We start from the raw sequence: 19505 nt of genomic DNA on the forward strand, positions 1-19505 counted from the left end.
TCATTACAGAAAGGAAGTGAGGGAGCAGTGAAAAAGACATTAGGGATGTTTGAAAAAGCGATAGGAATCCTTTTATTTTATATTAAATTAAAATTACATGATTATATATATGTGTGTTTATGTATGTATATACACACATACACGCAAATACACAACACACACACACAAAATGAATTTATGCCACTTGGGATGACAAAGCTCCCACAAGGGCCATAGACTATCTAACAAGAACTCTAGTACCACACATTAGAAACATTCTTTAGAGTTGTTGGTCGGGGCAGTTCAAGAGACTCCCAAAACAATTAGGCTATTGCTGCTGCCTTTGGCTACTTCCCAGAGGTTGAAAACACCATACACTTCAGACACAGGACTGACAGCATTAGATATGGATCTGACCTGAAAGCCTCCTCTCGGGGGAGGCAGGGGTGTGTGTCTAGTTTTTAGAGTCTCAGAACATATTACGAAAGCTGCCAAGGGAGGGAGGCAGTTAATAGTTCTACCCAGCTGTGATGCCTATGATTCACAACTCTGCCAAATAAGGCAAGGTATCTCTATAGGTGGTACTCAAGTCTTGGCAGTAAGCAGCAGCTGTCAATTGGATTGAAGGCCCATTCAACAGGGGGAAATCATGCCTGGTACTGGAGACCCAGACCGAGGGCTAGTGAGGTCAGGATCTTAGAGGAGAACCTACTACTGCCGCTTTACTAGACCAGTATGGTTCCCGACAGCATTCCAAATACCCATCCTTGTATCCACCTATAACCGTAGCTCTTACCCCTCATCAACGATGCTTCTCTTTGTAGCAGATATAGACCTTTACAGGAAACTACAACTGATCAAAGTGCAGAGAACAACTGATCTTGTGTTGTCCAGACCCAGTGGCTACATCTACAATGCCTGTATCTGAGTATCAGAGAACTCTGTGAGAGAGGGGGTGGAAAGATTATAAGAGATAGAGGACCAGGAAGCCTGCTGTACGATTATGTCTCCTAGAAATGACAGGGAAGCTGCACCCATGATACCTCAATGATAAGGTTGCCTAAATGATGTCTGAGCAATGACAGTACCAATAGATACACTATTGGGGAAGGTAAAAATGTCACAGTGCTCCACCCCTACAAAAAGGACTACAATAAAACCTAAGGACTGCCAGATGGTGGTGGCACACGTCTTTAATCCCAGCACTCGGGAGGCAGAGCCAGGCGGATCTCTGTGAGTTCGAGGCCAGCCTGGGCTACAGAGTAAGTTCCAGGACAGGCGCAAAAGCTACACAGAGATACCCTATCTTGAAAAACAAAAACAAAAACACCTAAGGACTGCTGAGAGAAAGAACTGGTCATCTCCGGGGATGATACCCTAATTGGTTATTTAATAACTAGGTGGTGAGCTTTGGAGTCATACCATTAGAAGCAGCACTAAATGGATTCAACAGGTTGAGTGCATACATACATGCATTTATACACATATGTAACAATTAAAATAATTAAAGAGTCCATGAATTTGAGGGAGAGAAAGCTGGGGAGACATGGAAGGGGTGGCAGGGAAGAAAGGGAAAGGGGAAATGATAGAATTATATTTTAATTTCAAACATTTTCAAAGTGTGGGCTGGAGGGATGACTCAGCAGTTAAGAGCATTGGCTGCTCTTCCAGAGGTCCTGAGTTCAATTCCCAGCAACCACATGGTGGCTCACAACCATCTGTAATGAGATGTCCGGTGCCCTCTTCTGGCCGGCAGGTGTACATGCAGGCAGAATACTATATACATAATAAATACATCTTTAAAAAAGTGTATATTTAGAGTCTTAGCTGGTAGTCACCAATCTGACTGCAGAGGAAAGCCGGCTCAGGTACCCAGGCAGTAGTGGAGAGGGTATTTGAACTGGCCTTCCCCTGTAATCAGATTGATGACTACCCTAATTGTCCTAATAGAACCTTCATTCAGTAATTGATGGAAGCAGACACAGAGATCCACAGCTGAGCACTGGGCTGAGCTCCTGGAGTCCAGTCAAAGAGAGAGAGGAGGGATTCTATGAGCAAAGGAGTGAAGAGCGCGATGGGGAAACCCACAGAGACAGCTGAGCCGAGATAGTGGGAGCTCAGGGACTCTGGATTGGCAGCAGAGAAACCTGCACAGGACCGAACTAGGCCCTCTGAGTGTAGGTGACAGTTATGTGGCTTGGGCAGTTTGTGAGGCCACTGGCAGTGGGACCAGGATTTATCCCTGGTGCAAGAACTGGCTTTTTGGAGGCCATTCCCTATGGAGGGATACCTTACTCAGCCTCGATACAGGGGGGCGGGGCTTGGCCCCACATCAATTTGATGTGCCAGACTTTGTTACAGACTTTTCCTGGGAGGCCTTATGCTCTCTGGGTAGTGGAAGGGAGATGGAGTAGGGGGAAGGTAGGGGGAAATGTGGTTGGTATGTAAAAATGAGAATAATAAATTAAAATAAATAAAAAAATATTTTTTAAAGTGTTTAACTGGCTAATACCTAAAGAATTAGTATTTAATGAATTGGTATATACATTCCTTTAGAGGAAACCTTACCTTATGTACTTGTTTCATCATTTCTAAAAGAACTTTAAGATCATTTTGATGCTGTATGATTGAAACTGGATCACACAGTTGAGAGATGATGATGATAGCTTCCTTTAGCATCTGGACCAGTGTATTCAGAAAAGAAACTTCCAAAGATGTCCAACACTTTTCTGAGGGTGTGAAAACCAAATATGAGAAATATGTTCCTTCTCTCAGCTCTTAAATCCTGACATTTCTGCTAGATTATTTTAAGACATATCTACCCTCATAACCATAAACCAACTCTTCTATGAATATTATCACAGACAACATACTCAGCAGATATAGGGGAAAACTTTATTCTGAAAACATTAAATCATTAAAGAACTCAAACTCAGGATTTGAAGAAACTTGCTAATGGCTCATATTTATGACTAATTGGTTGGCCATGGATTTCTTTGTGTTTGTTGTTTTTATTTGATTTGATGTTTCTGAGATAGGGTATTGCTATGTAGCCCAGGCTGGCCCTGAACTTATGCCAGGCTTCCCTCCTCATCATTTGGGTGTTGACATTAAGATCACGTGCTGACTTCATTGCATTCAAACTAGCAATTTCGCCAAACAGCTGCAAAAATCTAAAACTATACAGATGAATATACAATCAATATTATTGATTCTTTTATCTACAAAATAAAAATGATGCCTGTTTTCAAAGTTCATAAACAACGGTAACATGCATTTACACTTATTTTAAAGAGCAGATACCTCACTTTTAACATTATTGAGATTACATTGGATTTTGGTACTTTTAAATAGGAGTTCTCAGACAATAACTTTAGTAAATATTAAAATCCCAGTTCTCAGAAAGCATTAGCAGGAAAATGGCAATCCTGGGTGACAAGAGACTCCATCTCAAAAAATAACAACAAAAAGGTTCAAAGAAAATTACCAAGCTAATGCAATTAAATGATATTACCTAGATGCATACCACGCAGATCATGAACTTGAGTTTGCAAGACATTTAGTACATTGTATATTCTGAAAACAAAACTTATCACTTAACAAAGGTGCAGAGATATTTTAAAACTTGTTAGAAAAAATTAAAATCTTACCTCCATAAACCATATGGGTCAAAGATTGAAACATGAAAATTGTAATGGGAAAGAAATTCTGACATTTTTTAGAAACATGGGTGAACTCAAGAACTTGCTAAATAAGCCAGGAACATGGGATGCTTTCTTGACTGTAAACTAAAAATGTTGATCTCATAAAGGTAGAAGGAAGTGACCAGGGAGGGAGGATAATTAACTGGTACAAGTGTGCAGTTGGAAAGACTTCCAACATCCCAACACTGTAAAGCAGCTAATAATAATTAATTGTTTAAAAACAGCCAGTAGAGAGTATTTCAAATATTCCCAAAATAAAGAAGCAATAAATGTTTGAGATGATAAATATGTCAGTCAGATAGATTTTATTTATTTGATTTGTATACACTGTAAAAATCATACTGGGGCTGAAGAGCTGGCTCAGCAGTTAAGAGCACTAGCTGCTCTTATAGATGACAGTTTGATTCTCAGCACCCACGTGGCATCTCACAACCATCTGTAACTCCAGTTCCAGGGGATCCAACATTGTTTTCTGGCTTCCTTGGCCACAGGCATGAATGTGGTGCACAAACATGCATGCAGGCAGAACACCCGTGCACATAAAAAAATTGATAAAAAATGTCAGACTGCACTCCACAAATATGTATAATTACTATTTGTCAATTAAAATATCTTTAAAAATAAATAAAAATGATAGTATGAAGGGTTGGGAATATAACTTGGTCTGCCAGACTGCCTGCCTAACATGTTCAAGGTGCCAGGTTCAGTCCCTAGCACCAGACATACTACATACATGCAAAAATTATGGTAGGAACATGGGAACTTTTTTTTTTTTCAATTTGAGAGTGAAGCGGGCCTTTTGAAATGTGACTCCTAGATCTAGAAAAGAAAAGCACTTTTTGAGACAATGTCTTATGTTACCCAGGCTTCACTATTTAGCGAAGGCTGGCCTTGAACTCCTGGTCCTCTTCCTCTACCTCCCAAGTGCTGGAATTAGAGATGTTCACTCCCATACCCAGAAAAATCTCTTGGAAAAAAGTGCAAATGCTGGAGCTGGAGAGATGGTTCCGTGGTTAGGAGTCAACCAAACCCAGGTTCAGTTCACAGCACCCACACAATGGTTCACAACTGTCTATAACTCCAGTTCCAGGGCATCTGATAATCTCTTCCTGCCTCCATCAGCTCTGGGACACACTTGATGCACACAAATTCACTTAAAGTACACACACATAAAATGTTTTATATTGAATTTAAAAATACACTTCTTATTCAATCAATAAAAATGCACATACAGTTTAATAATTTAATCCTATAATTGTGCTTTGTATTTTCATTTTTCTCACATGTATAAGTTTATATACATCAAAGAAATACATGTCAATTACTATTACAGCAGCAGAAGAATGGAAGCAACTTTCCACTGCACATTCCATGTTCTGTATTGGAGTTTGTTCCCCTAGGCCTGTGCACTGGCAACATGAAGGTGATGAAACTTTCAAAGCTGGTTTAACATAGTCCTTCTGAGATCAGACGAGATCGGGCGCGTTCAGGGTGGTATGGCCATAGACTGGTTTAACATAGTCCTTAAGCAACACTTGGTAGTTCTTAAGAGAGGGTTGTTATAAGTGTGTGTGTGTGTGTGTGTGTGTGTGTGTGTGTGTGTGTGTGTGTGTTGTATATGCATGTGCACACATGCACAGAGGACAGAGCAGGATGTCCAGTGTCTTGATTTATCATTCAATGCCTTATTCCTTTGAGAAAGGTTCTTTCACCGAGTCTGGACCTGGTCTAGTAGCCAGCAAGCCTTAGCACTTCTCTTTTCCCTGTTCCTCACAGCCCTGGGGTTCCAGGTGCATGCAGTGATGCCAGCTTTTCATGTGGGTGCTGAGGACTGGAACACATGAACTTACCCACTTAGCCATCTTCCCAACTACCATAATAGGGAGCTTTGATGTTTCTACACAAAACTTAAGAATCTGTAACCTCCTTCGAAGATGCTACAGGAATCTTTTATAGTTCACTTATACTTACCCTTGTATTTTTTAAACCTCAGATCTTCAACATTCACTTAAAATTATAAAAATATCATAATTTTGAATAAAATAACAGTGGTAAGTTTAACCTTGGTTTTTAGTCTAATGTTTAAAGTTTTCAAAATGGGAGCAAAAATTGTAATGTATGATTTACTGTGATTGGAAACTGTATGGTTAACAAAGCCTAATGCTAAAGTCCTACCCACATCTAAGAACAACACTTGCTCTGTGTGATTAGAGGGGTAGCTTTTGGTTAATCTTTGCAAAACTCCACATACCATGTATTCAAAGAGGTATGATGAAACCTATTCAATGTTTGCTACAATTTCTACTTCAGAAGCAATTCTACTGAATATATTTCTAAAATATTATAAAACTTACTCAAGAATACTAATGATTTGTTATTCATTTCATAAATAGCCTTTGCAAATTCAACTGTCAGGGTCTTCCGCTTCTTAGGGTCCTGCATCATGAGACATTCCGGGAGCAAAAGAAAAATCAATAGAGCATCTTGATGTGGAGAATGATATGGAAGAGCTTTGAGCAGATTATCCTCAAGACATGTGGCTATCTGTGGTCAAAGGGGGACAAAGAACAAGGATGGGGTTATAGAAGACACAGTACTGTGAATGAATACAAGTCACGACTGCAGGTTTCATTACACTATCTTCCAATTAGGAAGTTCATTTAAGTCCTTCTGGAGCCTATTGATAAAAATGCCACCAACTCTTAAACATTCCATGTACCTTTGAGGTAGTACTCACTTGAGCCATCTGCCCATTTTATTTTAGGGTACATGAAGGAAATGAAGTGAAATCACATGTAAATGAACACACACTGTAAATAGTTGGTTTGAAACTCATGCAAAGCCCCCCAGAAACAATTCTGCAAGCTAGTCACAGTGGCACACATGTGGAGTCCATCACTCAGAAGGCTGAGATGAGGGATCACTTGAGCTCACAAATTCAAAACCAGTTTGGATGAGGGCTTGCCTATTGTTCATGAAGCCCTGGCTTTGACCCACAGCACCATGTAAATGTAAAATGTAAGATGTTCAAAGTCACCCTAAAGAGATGGAGGCCAGTCTATGATATGGAGACCATGTCTCAATAAGAGAAAAAAAGAAAAGGGAAGAGAAGGCTGTTACCCCCTCTCACACAGAGACACATACAAAATCCACTTTTGTCTTTATTTTTTTTTTCATAGCCAGCATAGCTCTGAATTGCTCCTTATTTCATTCAGGGATAGACTTTTAAGATTTTATATACATACATACATATATATATATATATATATATATATATATATATATATTACAGTAGGAATAATTGGAGATTTGATGGTGGTGGTTTGTATTTGTTTTGGAAAACAAATTTTATTTGGAAAACTAATGTGTCTTTCTGTGTACATCAGGGTGGCCTAGAACCCTTGAGTGTCTTGCCTAATTAAGCCTGTCAAATGCTAGCACATTTGAGGCCACTATGTCTGTATGGTCATCTTTATATTTGTTTGGACAATTATTGAGTATGGATCATGTGCCAAGTGATCATATGTAAATCATTCTAATAATTGTGTGAAGTTGCTTTTGCTTCTTTTTTCCCATTTTTTTTCTCCTACAGATGGAGAGGAAGAGACTCAATCAAAAGACAATAGAGACATACAGCCTGTCTTCCTTTCTCCTGTGCCACAGATTGTCTGTGCCTCCCCAAAATTCATATGTGGAAATCCTACCCTTCAATGCAGCGAAGAATGAAGACAAAGAATTTTGTTAATGGTTAGGTCATAAAAATAGAGTCCTCATTAATGAGATTAGTGGTCCTATAAGTAAAACTCATAGCCCTTTCTTTCTACAACATGAAAACACAATGAAGACACAGTCTTCTCTCGATTCCCCCTTATCAGATACAGCTTAATCTTAGAGCTTCCAAATATTCCAGCTCCCAAACTATAAAAAGTCAATATACTTTGTTTATAAGACACTCATACTACAGTATGTTGTGGCAGTCCCAACATACCAAGACATCCTGATAGCTGTCTATTGCTAATTTGCAGCTTCCTGTACTTACAACCTAATGTAGTTTCCTTCTTACATAGTCCAGAACCACAGACTTTAAAGAAAAACTAAAATCACAGGTAAAGGAAATGTTATCCAAAGAAGAGAAGGGATGAATCAGCAGCAGAGATTCATCAAAAATACACCCAGGATTCATCTCAAAACAGACATTGGTCTTTTTAAACCACTCACCAGAGGGTATCCTACTTCCTCAACCACCACTCTTTTCATGTGCTTGCTGGATAGAAGCTTTATGTCTTAGTATTACTCTCCTCATATTGAAAACGAAAAGACTACATCCATCATGCATTTAATGGTTTAAAAAGAAATAAATGCCACCCTCTATCACAGTGTCTGGACTATAGTATCTTCATAATGGAGACTCGCCCCCTGTCCAGTTCCATTCACAGGTCCTTGCCACCTACCTCACACCAAAACTAAGCTGCTATTATATTATTCCTATAAAGAAGTGTGATTGTGCTGGATCTCGAGTAAACCAAATAAATAGTGGCTGTTACCATGGAAGAAATCCATTTCACTGCTGTTAACTCCTTGAAGACTTTCCTTGCCATATTTAAGTCCACATCAATGAAATTCTTCTCTCCAGTATCTCTATAAACACAATAAATGTTAAAAAAAAAACATATAAACAGATGAAAAAAAAAGACATTTTCAAACACCGTATGATATTGTTTTTTTTATTTTACTGTGCACAAAATATTAACTTTATTTAAAGCTTGACTCTTTTCAAACTAATCGATTAGAGTGACACAGAAAGGTATAGATGTTTTCTTGTTAAAAATGATGCTTTAAAATGATGTTAAAAATGGTGGTGGCGCACGCCTTTAAGCCCGGCACTCAGGAGGCAGAGCCAGGTGGATCTCTATGAATTCGAGGCCAGCCTGGTCTACAGAGTGAGTTCCAGGATAGGCTCCAAAACTACACAGAAAAACCCTGTCTTGAAAAACCAAAAAAAAAAAAAAAAAAAAAAAAAAAGAATAATCAACAGCTTGTTATCTCTATGTCAGTAACATCAAGTGTGGACTGCAATTTTAGCAGGATTTTATTTTATTTCCTTTTACTTTATTTTATGATAAAGGACTGAGCCCAGGGCCTCTGATTGAGAGCCTTACACATGGTAAATCATACTCTGCCACAAAGTTACAACCTGAATCCTAGCAAGATTTTATATACTAAATTTAAGACGCCATCAACCCTGACAGTCAGTCTATTCCACAGACTGGAATCACCTCCTCTCCACATACCGCCATTTCTGTTTATTTATTTCCTTACTTATCTGCATATTTATTTATTTATTTATTTACTACTTTTTGAAACAAAGTCTCTCTCTGACCAGGCTGGTCTTGAACTTGTGATCTTCCTACCTCAGTTTCCAAGTGCTGGGATTACAGATATACACCACTATGTCTAGCCCCCATTTCTACTTAAGCTTTATATTTCCATGGTTACCTTAGAGGTGGAGTGATGCAATAATAGTGGTTTTACTATTCCCAGAGAGCTTGTCAGCACAGAGGTTCGATAGTTCATTTTAGAAACTTTTTGAACGATGCATTAAGTCATTAATGGAAAACATTAACATACAGCATATGCTAATGGTCTATAAGAAAGCAGACTGAGCAAGCTAGGGGAAGCAAGCCAGTAGGCAGCACACTACTGTGGCCTCTGCATTGGCTCCTGCCTCCAGGTCCCTGCCCTGCTTGGGTTCCTGTTCTGATTTCCTTCAATGATGAACAGTGATTTGGAAGCATAAGCCAAACAAACCCTTTTCTCCCAAAGTTGCTTTTGGTCATGTTGTTTTAACACAGCAGTAGTAACCCTAATTAAGACACACACACAAAGGAAGAAAAAAGAATCAAGGAATTGCTGAGGTGTGTGTAGGATCATTGAGCAAGGGTGAAGGCAGTGTCAGTAGGGAGTGTTGATACAACAGGGACTCTTCCATCTTCTGAACCCATGAGTCAACTTAAGCAAGCTCACAAGAGAAGCACAAGACCTATCTACATGAAGAAGTAGCAGACCAAATTAAACAGCAGCAGCAGAGCAGCAGAGTTCAGTCTCCAGAGGAGACAGAGGAGTCTAAGACCTTTTAAGACCCTTGACATCGCTTATCTCCCAACTCCTTCTTTATACACCAAGGTGCCATCTTGTGGGATCCACAGAAATGAGAGATAGAAGGCCCAAGTACTAAGCAGTAAAAGAATTATTTAAACTATTAGGCAATGTTAGCACTTGGGAGGTTGGAAGCAGAGGGATCAGATGTTCAAGATCCTCCTCACCTACACAACAAGATCAAGGTCAGCTGGACTACGCGAGTACTACATGGACTACTAAGTCTGTCTTAAAAATCCAAATCAAACACCAGACATCGGTGGTGCATGTCTTTAATCCCAGGACAGGCAAAGCCAGGTGGAACTCTGTGAGTTCGAGGCGAGCCTGGTCTACAGAGCGAGATCCAGGACAGGCACCAAAACAACACAGAGAAACCTTGTCTCGAAAAACCAAAAAACAAAACAAAACAAAAATAATAACAAAAAAAAAACCAAATCAAATTACCTAACCAACTCTCAGAATCAGACCTATGGTTAAACCAAATAAGAGAGAAATTAGATTTTCCTCTGAAGTAATATGTAAAAAAAAAAAAAAAAAAAAAAAAAAAAAAAAAAAAAAAAAAAAAAGGAACAGGATCTCATTTATTTATTGATCCCACTCAGCAGTAACTATAATATGAACTCCTGGTTTGTAAGTAATAAATCAATATTGGGCATGGCTGATCAGCTGTAGATATAAATAGCCCGAGTAAAATACCATTCTCTCCAACAAGAGCACAGAGGAAAGAATATGGAGGAGGTAGTTTACAAAATGAAAGAATCGTTGATGTTGCACTCTGGGTGCTGACAAAATGAACACTCAACCTGATTCTGTAATTTTCATTTTAAATACCATACCCCCCCCCCAGTATTTTAGATAAAGGTAATTCCCATTGATGTTTTACCTTTTCTTCAAAAAACTTGCAGTCAAACAAGCAGCAGATGAAAATATCATCTCGATTTCTCTGCAAAGATAATAACAAAGGCTAAGTCACAACCAGGCAGTGTCCAATATTCTGACATTGTGAAGGAACATTGTTATATACATGGTACTCAACCTGTGGGTCCCGACCTGTCTGGGATTGAATAACCCTTTCACAAGGGTCACCTGAGATCATTGGAAATATCAGATATCTACATTATGATTCATAATGATCAAAATTACAGCTATGATGTAACAAAGGAAATAATTTTATGGTGGTGGTGGGGTCACCATAACATGAGGAACTGTATTAAAGGTTGCAGCATTAGGAAGGTTGAGAACCACTGCCATATACAAATCTGCTGGGTAGTATTTATAGCTAGCCTAGGATTCATGTGACCTGTAGGTTTCATGTTAGATATACCTATAGCTTCCTTTATTTTATGTCTGAATAAATAATAATTAATAATGAATAAAGATTCATTATTAATATCTAGATTATGAGTATACTACTTGTGGTTATTACTACTGAATCTCACCAAAACTCTTCATAGCTGCTTTTCCAGGCATTTGAATAAAACCCATTACTCTGAAGACCTAAATTCTGAAATGCTAGTGAGGCAACTCTGAGGATCTGAAAACAACACAACTTACTGTTAAGATTCATTCCTACATCTGCCTTACATAGAAAGGTATGTGGGGCATACATTCTCCCTGTAGCTCTTAAGCATATTAAATAAAAGATTAATTGCTATGAACTTCAATGCCTGGTCCAACCAAGAGGTAGTAAAAGAGAATCCCACTCAAGATGTAAATTGTCACAACCAAGTCAAACCTTCCTTCTTACAGCTAGGACAATGTGATCAGCATTTGAGAAACATGGGAGTGGCCATAAGTCATCAAGCTGGGTCACCTTTTAGCTTCTCTACACTCTTTATTTCTTTTCGCTGCTATCCATTTCTGTGCCAGCGACTGGTTGATTCGGTTAATTTCTGGCAGGATTTTCGTAGAAACCCTTGTGGACCTAGTATGCTTCAAGAAAGAAAATACATGCAAAAAAATGACCAGAGAAATGCACACATATATTGACTAACAATCAATAAAGCACCTGGCACACACAAGTTTTGCTTTGTTTTTGGTGGGCTGAGCTTCGGCATGAGGTTGGCCTAAATATTTGGCTTCCTGACTTGGGCCATTTTGCTTGGTCTGCATTTTAAAAAGTTTAATAACATGAGAAAAATCGAAAACAGAGACTGAAATGGGTGGTTATAAATCAAAATTCATCTTACCATTATTCACATGGCCACAAGATGGAAATAACACATGTTGAATGCATTTTCAATATGATACATATATAATATGCAATGAAATATTACTTAGCATTGGAAAAATTGATATACTATTATAAGATAGATGTATCCTAAAATTTGCTAAGTGAAATAAATATAATAAAAACAGAAGGCATTATATGATTCCACTTGTATAAAGGATGTCCATATACCAACTTACAGAAAGAAAGCAGAACGTATCTAGGACTGAGGAGGCAGGGAATGAGGAATTATCGTTTAATAAATATCATGAATTTCTAAATGGTCTTAATAAATAAAAAACACAGAGCCAGAAATTTGGGTTAAAGCCCGAGAGAAAGATCAGAGAAACAGGACAAACCACGAGCTAATCTCACCTCACCAACTCTGCAGCTTCCAAAGAGATCTTCTTCCTGTATACTCATGTTTATATGCCTTTTCTGTTCTGTTCTCTCATTGGCTCTCTTAGCCCAGCTACCTCACTTCCTTTTCCTGTCACTTTCTGTCTGTCTGTACAGACCTCCAGGCCTCTGTGGTTGGTACTGGGATTAAAGGTGTGTGTCACCATGCTTGGCTCTGTTCCCTACTGTGGCCTTGAACACACAGAGATCCTGCCTGCTAAATGATAGGATTAAGGGCCTGTGCTGCTGCTGCCTGACTTCTTTGTTTGCTTATAACTGGCCTTTTCCCTCTGATCCCCAGGCAAGCTTTAGTTACTAAAGCACAAATAAAATGTCACCACAATCAGGTGTCTGTTTGAGGTGATTAAAGGTTTGAGAGGTAGTGACAGTAGTTGATGGCATTATGGGTGCAATTAATGCCACAGAATACTGCAGGCAATGTGTTTTGAATGGTAACACATATCACATATACACATCTTATAAGTAATGTGAGATAGGGCCTCACTGTACAGCCCAGACTGGCATGAAACTTGAGGTCCTCCTACCTCAGCTTCCCAAATACTGGGTACTTGGTGTGTTATATATATTTAAAACAATAAAAGTTAAAGTGGTTGGACATAGTGGCACACGCCTATCTTCCCTGCACTCGGGAGGCTGCTGTAAGAGGATCCTAGTTACAGGTTAGACTAGATACACAGCGAGAGCTTGTCCTAAAGATGAAGAGAAGAGAGTGGCATTAATGTTTTGCTGTAAAGAATACCTCCATCTCTACTGAACTTATCATGAATGGCAAAATTCTATACCACTTTTTTTTTTCAAGAATCAAATAGAATCCTCTTGAAAAATATGTGTAACCCCCATTCTTCAAGTCCTCCACCCCTTACTGGTGATGGGGTCTGAGCCAGGACCTTATTCACACAAGCAGAGGTAGCACTGAGCCACACTCTCACACCCTACTTGAGTTCCTTGATCTAAATTCTGGTGACTTTGTAGTTTATCATCACCAAGATTTATTTTCTCTTACATCCAAAACCGCAGTACAATGTGCTGCCCCCTACTGGCAATCATGTGTCATTTATTTTCTTCGAAGTCCTTAGCTTCTCTGTATGTATGACATCAGACAGACTATGGCCTCTGTCCCCCTTCCTTGAAAAGTTAATAAGCAGGTTTCTTTTGTGAGTTCACCCCTGCCCCTGTCATCATGCTTTCTGTCCTCATTCTTGGCGACTTCAAAGTTGATGAACGCACTCTATCTTTTACTCAATATCTCAGTTCCCAATCTTATCTCCACTCCTGTCTCTCCTCATTTTAGCTCTCCATGAGTTTCTAAACGGAAACGATTGACACCTGGGACTAGATAATTCTTTGTTGTGAAAGATCCTACACATAGCAAGATATTTAATCCTTACTATTCCCAGCCCCTACCCACTAGATACCAGTAGCAGCTACTGTCAATCAATGTACCAACCTAAAATGTCTGAAGACACCTCCAAATGATTGTTAGGATGCAAAATCACACTTCACTGAAGAGCACCACTTTCCTTCTTGGACATAAACTGGACTTTATCATTAGCAATTGCTCCATTTTAAGCATCAGTTTGAAAGTCTTTCTGACCATCACATACCATTTTCTTAATTCATTTCCTTTCAAGTGAGGCTCCCAGTGCAGCATTCTTTCATGTACTCAGTTCTCAGACTCTGTGATCCCGATCTTACTCTTCTTCAACTAGCCTAGTGCCTAGGCTTCACTACTCTAATCATTCCCACAACTCCTTTCTGCCTCCCTTACCGTACTGCAAATTTCCAGTTGTCATTACGTTCAAGTCTGGATTACTCCAAAGTCAATTCCACATGTCTAACACCACTGAAGATAACTTCACAGCATGCTGACCCACCACATTCAGTCACAAATTTCAAATAGACATTCTCAAAGACAGTCTGTCTGTCTGTCTGTGTCTCTGTCTCTCTCTCCTTTCTCCTTCTCTCTCTCTAACTACTGCACATCTCCCTTTGCCTTACTCACATGCCCTTGCTTCTCTCACACTCACGTTAGCTTTGGTCATCAAGCAATAACTAATCAGCAACTCACCCCCATCTGCTGTCATCTGCTCAGACATCTCAGTTCTGCACTTACCAAAGTTTTAGTCAACTTGACATAAAGCTTAGGGGATCTCAGTTGAATTGACTCTATCAGATTGGCCTGTGGGGTTGTTTTTTTTTTTTTTTTTTTTTTTTGTTGTTGTTTTTTTTTTTTGTGTGTGTGTGTATGTGTGTGTGTGTGTGTCTAGAGCATTTTCTTGATTAATAATTGATGTGGGAAGGCCCAGCCCCCACTGTGAGTGGTGCCATCTCCAACAGGCAAGTCTCGGGGGCGGGGGGGGGGGGGGTAATAAGAAAGGTAGCAGAACAAGCCAGAACAAGCCAGTAAGCAGTGTTCTTCCATGGTCTCTACTTCAGTTCCTGTCTCCGAGTCCTTCCTTGAGTTCCTACCCTGACTTCCCTTCATGATGGACTGTAAGCTATGAGGCAATTCAACCCTTTCATTTCCTGTTTGCTTTTGGTCACGGTGTTTTATCACAGTGACAGAGAAACAAACTGATACTGCACTGGACTCCATGTTCTCCCTCCTGCTCTGGGACGTTCTTTGGCCATTCTTTCAGTGAATCATGAGAAACCCTCCCGTGATCTTCTAATTTACTTTACTGTCAGAATGCCTCAGTTGTCACAAAACTTCCTCTCCTCCTCTTGTTCTGACCCCACCCCAGGCAGGTTTCTCGATTTCTGTTAGATCTTCCCTTTCCCAAAGGAAAATTACACTTGGTGCCCCTCTGACCGGACTTCTGTGCTGTTGCTTCTCTGGATAAGCCACCTCCTGGATCTCATGTCAGAAACTGTTCTTTTGTGACTTCTTTGTTCCTCCCCCGTGTTCCAAGCTTTACCCCACAGCCGATTCTGTACTCCTTTTTCTCTCTGTTGCAGGCATCGTCCCTGTCCTGTCCTCCTTCTCTTCTTTTGGCCTAAGCCTTCCTCTCCCTGCCCCCATCCATCTCCTGCCATCCCCACTTTGGGATCAAATCCAAGGCTTCTGCATGTTAGGCAAGTATTCTCCCATGGAACCACATCCCCAGCCCCCTGTTCATTTTTTGAGGCAAGGTCTTGTTAAATTGCCCACCATTCTAACATTCAAAACCATTCTAACAGAAGAGTGCATTTAGTAAGAAATCTGAAAACATGAAAAATATACCGTTTCAAACACTAGCCTGAAATTTAGGGAACGGTGGGTATAGCTTAGGGGAGAACGCTTGCCTAGCATATACAAGACTCTGGGTTTGTTTCCCCAGTGCCAGAAAAAGAAATAATTCCTGAAATCTAGAGGAAAAAAAAAGTTTAAAAAGAAGTAATACATACCTGATGAGTTGTCACAAAGTTGGCATGTGCTCCAGCAAAAATGTCTTTGACTTGAACATCCATGAGGTCTAAAAAAAGTAAAACAGACATGTTCAGAGTTTTACCTGGAAAAAAAATTAACCTATACATAACTAAGTCAAATTTATTCATTTATTGGAAATTTACACTCTCCTAATTTTTTTTTATTACAAATAGCCTAACAATTGAATTTTGACCACAGAAAATGCTATTTATTCATTCAATAAACCTTTTAGCTGCCTAGGCATTTGCATAATGAATTGGGGTTGGCATGCTCAGGTGTTTGCTTCAATATATCAAAGCATGTTGTTAAAATAGTTAAGTAACCAACTTAATGTCTTCTTTTGTATTGGTTAAGTCTTTAGAAATGATTGCCCATTACTCCATGGGGAAAAATGCAGCAGTTTAAAATAAAAGAGCTAAGAACCATAATCATAGTTCAGTGGGATCCTATGGAGGAAGGCTACATGGTATGTCTCCTTCAGTCAATCAGCCATGAGCTAGTGGGAGCACTCATACCTTCTGCAGAGAGCAGGCAGGTGATGTCAGAGTTCTCTGCTGGGACCTCCTGATGAGATGGGTTGCTTGTGGGACTTGGTCCATGGCTTAAAGATACCACCTGACCAGTGGTGTCCACGTATGCAATGGTGTGATAACTACAACATAAAAAACGATACAATGATAATATGATGTTCTGAAGAACCAGACTCTCATGGTATCAAGGAAAAACGAAACCACAGACTTATCTTTGCCATGCAGCCAACTGTCTCATTACAGTGTTAGTGTTGCAGCGAACTAGGTGACGTCACTAGACAGGTGTCATTAACTTATAGTAATATTCAAAATAGTACTAGCAATGGGGATTTACTATGGATCCTACCATGTGTCTTTTTTGTTTTTGTTTTAAAACCAACTCTTACGTAGACCAGGCTTGCAACTATCTCATAGGATAATCTTCATTTTCTGATCCTTCTGCCTTTAACCTCTCTGGTGCTGGACTTAGAAGCGTAGTTCACCACCGCCACACCTGGTACCACTACCACCACGTCTAGTGTATGTGGTTGTAGGAATCTCCTTCAGGACCTGGTGAGTGCTAATGAAGAGGTTAAACTCTCCCACTCACAAATGAATTTAGGTTTCAGTTCTCTGAGAGGGGCAAAACAAGTCTCTCACAACAAAGGGCCATTTATCCACAACATCTTTGCATTCAGAGACAGGGAAAAAGCACATAGAAGACCTTAGTCAGCTCCACAGTGTCTCAAGGACAAGACCTGCAGCCCTCTACTGAGTCACGTCGGACTTGCCCAAGCTTGGGCAAGTATGTCCAAAAATGGTAAGACCAAACTTTAGCCAATTGAAAGTATACTAATGTAACTGTTGCTTGCTTAACCATTTATGTTTTAGATGACCAACTGCTCCTGAAACTCCCCTAACTGCTTCAAAGGACCTGCATGCCTTTGTTCATGGTCGCCATTTTGTACAAGTGGCTGATCCTGCATATGCTGGCTGTTTCTGCAGAATAAACGTTCTTTGCTTTTGCATACTATTTGAGTCTGGGGTCTTCCTTCAGCGTTTTCTCAGACCCTTACTCTACCGGCATGCACTCTGCCAGCTGAGCTACATATCGTGTATTTCATGCCTTTATTCTTCATTTTTGAAACTTAGCATACAGAATAGTAGGCTGCATCATGATACTCCCAATCGTTTGTCTTCTGTTGACCCTCTTCGCCGTGTTTGCTCACAGCTCTCTGGGTTCCTCCTCCCTTACCCATCCACCCCTGGTGCACCCTTTCTGCCTTCATGTCACATGGACTCCATTGCCCTCCTTTCTCAACACGTCTTTCCTCCCCTTTTTGGTTCCCTTTATAGTTTCATGACCCATCACGCCTTCACCCACAGGCATACACACAGACAAACAGTAAAAGCTAAGCTAGGCGTGAGAGAGAACATTGTCTTTCTGAGTCTGAGTCACTTCTCTTAATATGGTAATTTCCAGAACTATTCACTTTCCTGAAAATTTCATGCTCCATTTTTCTTGATAGTGAAGAAAATCCCACTGTACATGTTTATCACATTTTCATTATCCATCGTCTAGGCTGACATTCCTTGCTTTTGTGAACAGTGTGCAAGTATTTGTGGTAAGATATAGAGTCCTTTGGATGTGTGCCCAAGCGTGCTACAGCTGGGTCAAATGGTAATTCTACTTTTAAATGTTTGAGAAATCTCTGGACTAGTTTCCATGGTGACAGCCCCAGTTTACACTTCCACCAGCACTGGATTTTTTTCTAGCCTCGCCAAGACTCCTGGTGCTTTTTGCCTTGGTGACAGCCATTCTGACACCAGTGAGGTGGAGTCTCAAAGGCTACAGAAGTTAAACATGGCTAAGAATGTTTACAGGTCGTTTGTGTGGCCTATTGTGAGAACTATGCACTCATTTCATGGCCCGTTTATTAGCAGTTTGGGTTTGTTTCTATGTGCTAGATCGTAGCCCTCTGTCTGAAGTAGCTGGCGAGGATTTTCTCTCATTCTGTAGGCTGGCTGTTCACTCTGCAGGCGGATTCCCTTGCTTTGCATAAGCTTTCAAATGCCAGGCAAGTCAAGTTGTTACTTCCTGGAGCTACTTTTGTTCTATTGGAGTCCAGAAAGTTCTACCATGCCTGTGTCTTGAAGGATTTTCCTCTTGCCCTCCTCTAGCACTTTCAGGGGTTCGGGTTTCAAATTAAGGTCTGTAATCCACTAGAGTTGACTTTTTTTTTCTTTTCCGTGTATCTGTATATGTATGGGGTCCATGCATGTAGGTATGCATGCCCATATGAGTGTGGGCAGATGTACGTGTTGTCTGTGGGGGCTCCAGGCTGATGTGATGTCCATCACTTTTATTCCTTATTCATTAAGGTGGCGGGGGGGGGGGGGTCTACTCATGAACCCAGCCAAAGACTGCTGATATGACTAGTCTCTTGGGGATGCCTTGTCTTCACCTTCCAAGGCTGAAATTACAGGTGGACTGCCATAGCCCCCGCCCCCAGTGTTTACACAGGTCCTCGGGATACGACCTCTGAGCTACCTTCCAGGCTCACTTGGAATTAATTTTTGCGCAGGGTGAGAGATAGGACTCTAACTTCATTTCCCTTCAGGTGGATATCCAGAACACACATTTTACTAGCACCATTTGTCTTCGCAATCAAGGACTAGGTAGTTGTATCTGTGTAAATTTATTTCTGAGTCCCATATTCTATTCCATGTGTTCTAAATTCAAGCATTTTACATTTTAATGTGCCGGATTAGATATACAAGTATTCAAAATCCCCTCACAATGAGGTTATATGGAGCACTGAATATATGCAAATAGTCATCACGTTCTGCATGCATGAGATTAATTTCTCTTACCTACTTTAGCGGGCACACACTACCACCTTTGCTACCTAACTCTCTCCAACCCTCTACTCACAGTAAGGTGGTCTGTAGATACTAAACTTCTAATAATTATTCGTTACATAATGATTAATAGAATTGAAAATTTTAAAATGTATTTGAAAGAAGTAAATTTTCAAGAAACAATGCTTTATTAAAAGTGTAGCCACATGTTTTTGGGTTTCTAAGTAAAAAAATTAATACTTTCTATTCAAACTTTT

At 40.0% G+C, this 19505-nt stretch overlaps 1 protein-coding gene across 4 annotated transcripts in view; it reads right to left on the reverse strand.

Moving 5' to 3' along the window:
• The window catches only part of Herc6 (HECT and RLD domain containing E3 ubiquitin protein ligase family member 6), a 54926-nt gene that overhangs the window by 22080 nt on the left and 13341 nt on the right, over positions 1-19505 (reverse strand). For all 4 annotated transcript variants that reach the window (XM_042273403.2, XM_076566866.1, XM_076566865.1 and 1 more), the window contains exons 7-13: positions 16393-16529; positions 15856-15923; positions 11653-11771; positions 10723-10782; positions 8228-8321; positions 6038-6227; positions 2548-2708 (exon numbers count right to left, since the gene is read on the reverse strand). In XM_042273403.2, coding sequence (XP_042129337.2) covers positions 2548-2708; positions 6038-6227; positions 8228-8321; positions 10723-10782; positions 11653-11771; positions 15856-15923; positions 16393-16529 — 829 coding nt within the window. The remainder of the gene's footprint in view (positions 1-2547; positions 2709-6037; positions 6228-8227; positions 8322-10722; positions 10783-11652; positions 11772-15855; positions 15924-16392; positions 16530-19505) is intronic.

Source organism: Peromyscus maniculatus, chromosome 3, assembly GCF_049852395.1.
Source record: "Peromyscus maniculatus bairdii isolate BWxNUB_F1_BW_parent chromosome 3, HU_Pman_BW_mat_3.1, whole genome shotgun sequence".
NCBI lineage: Eukaryota > Metazoa > Chordata > Mammalia > Rodentia > Cricetidae > Peromyscus > Peromyscus maniculatus.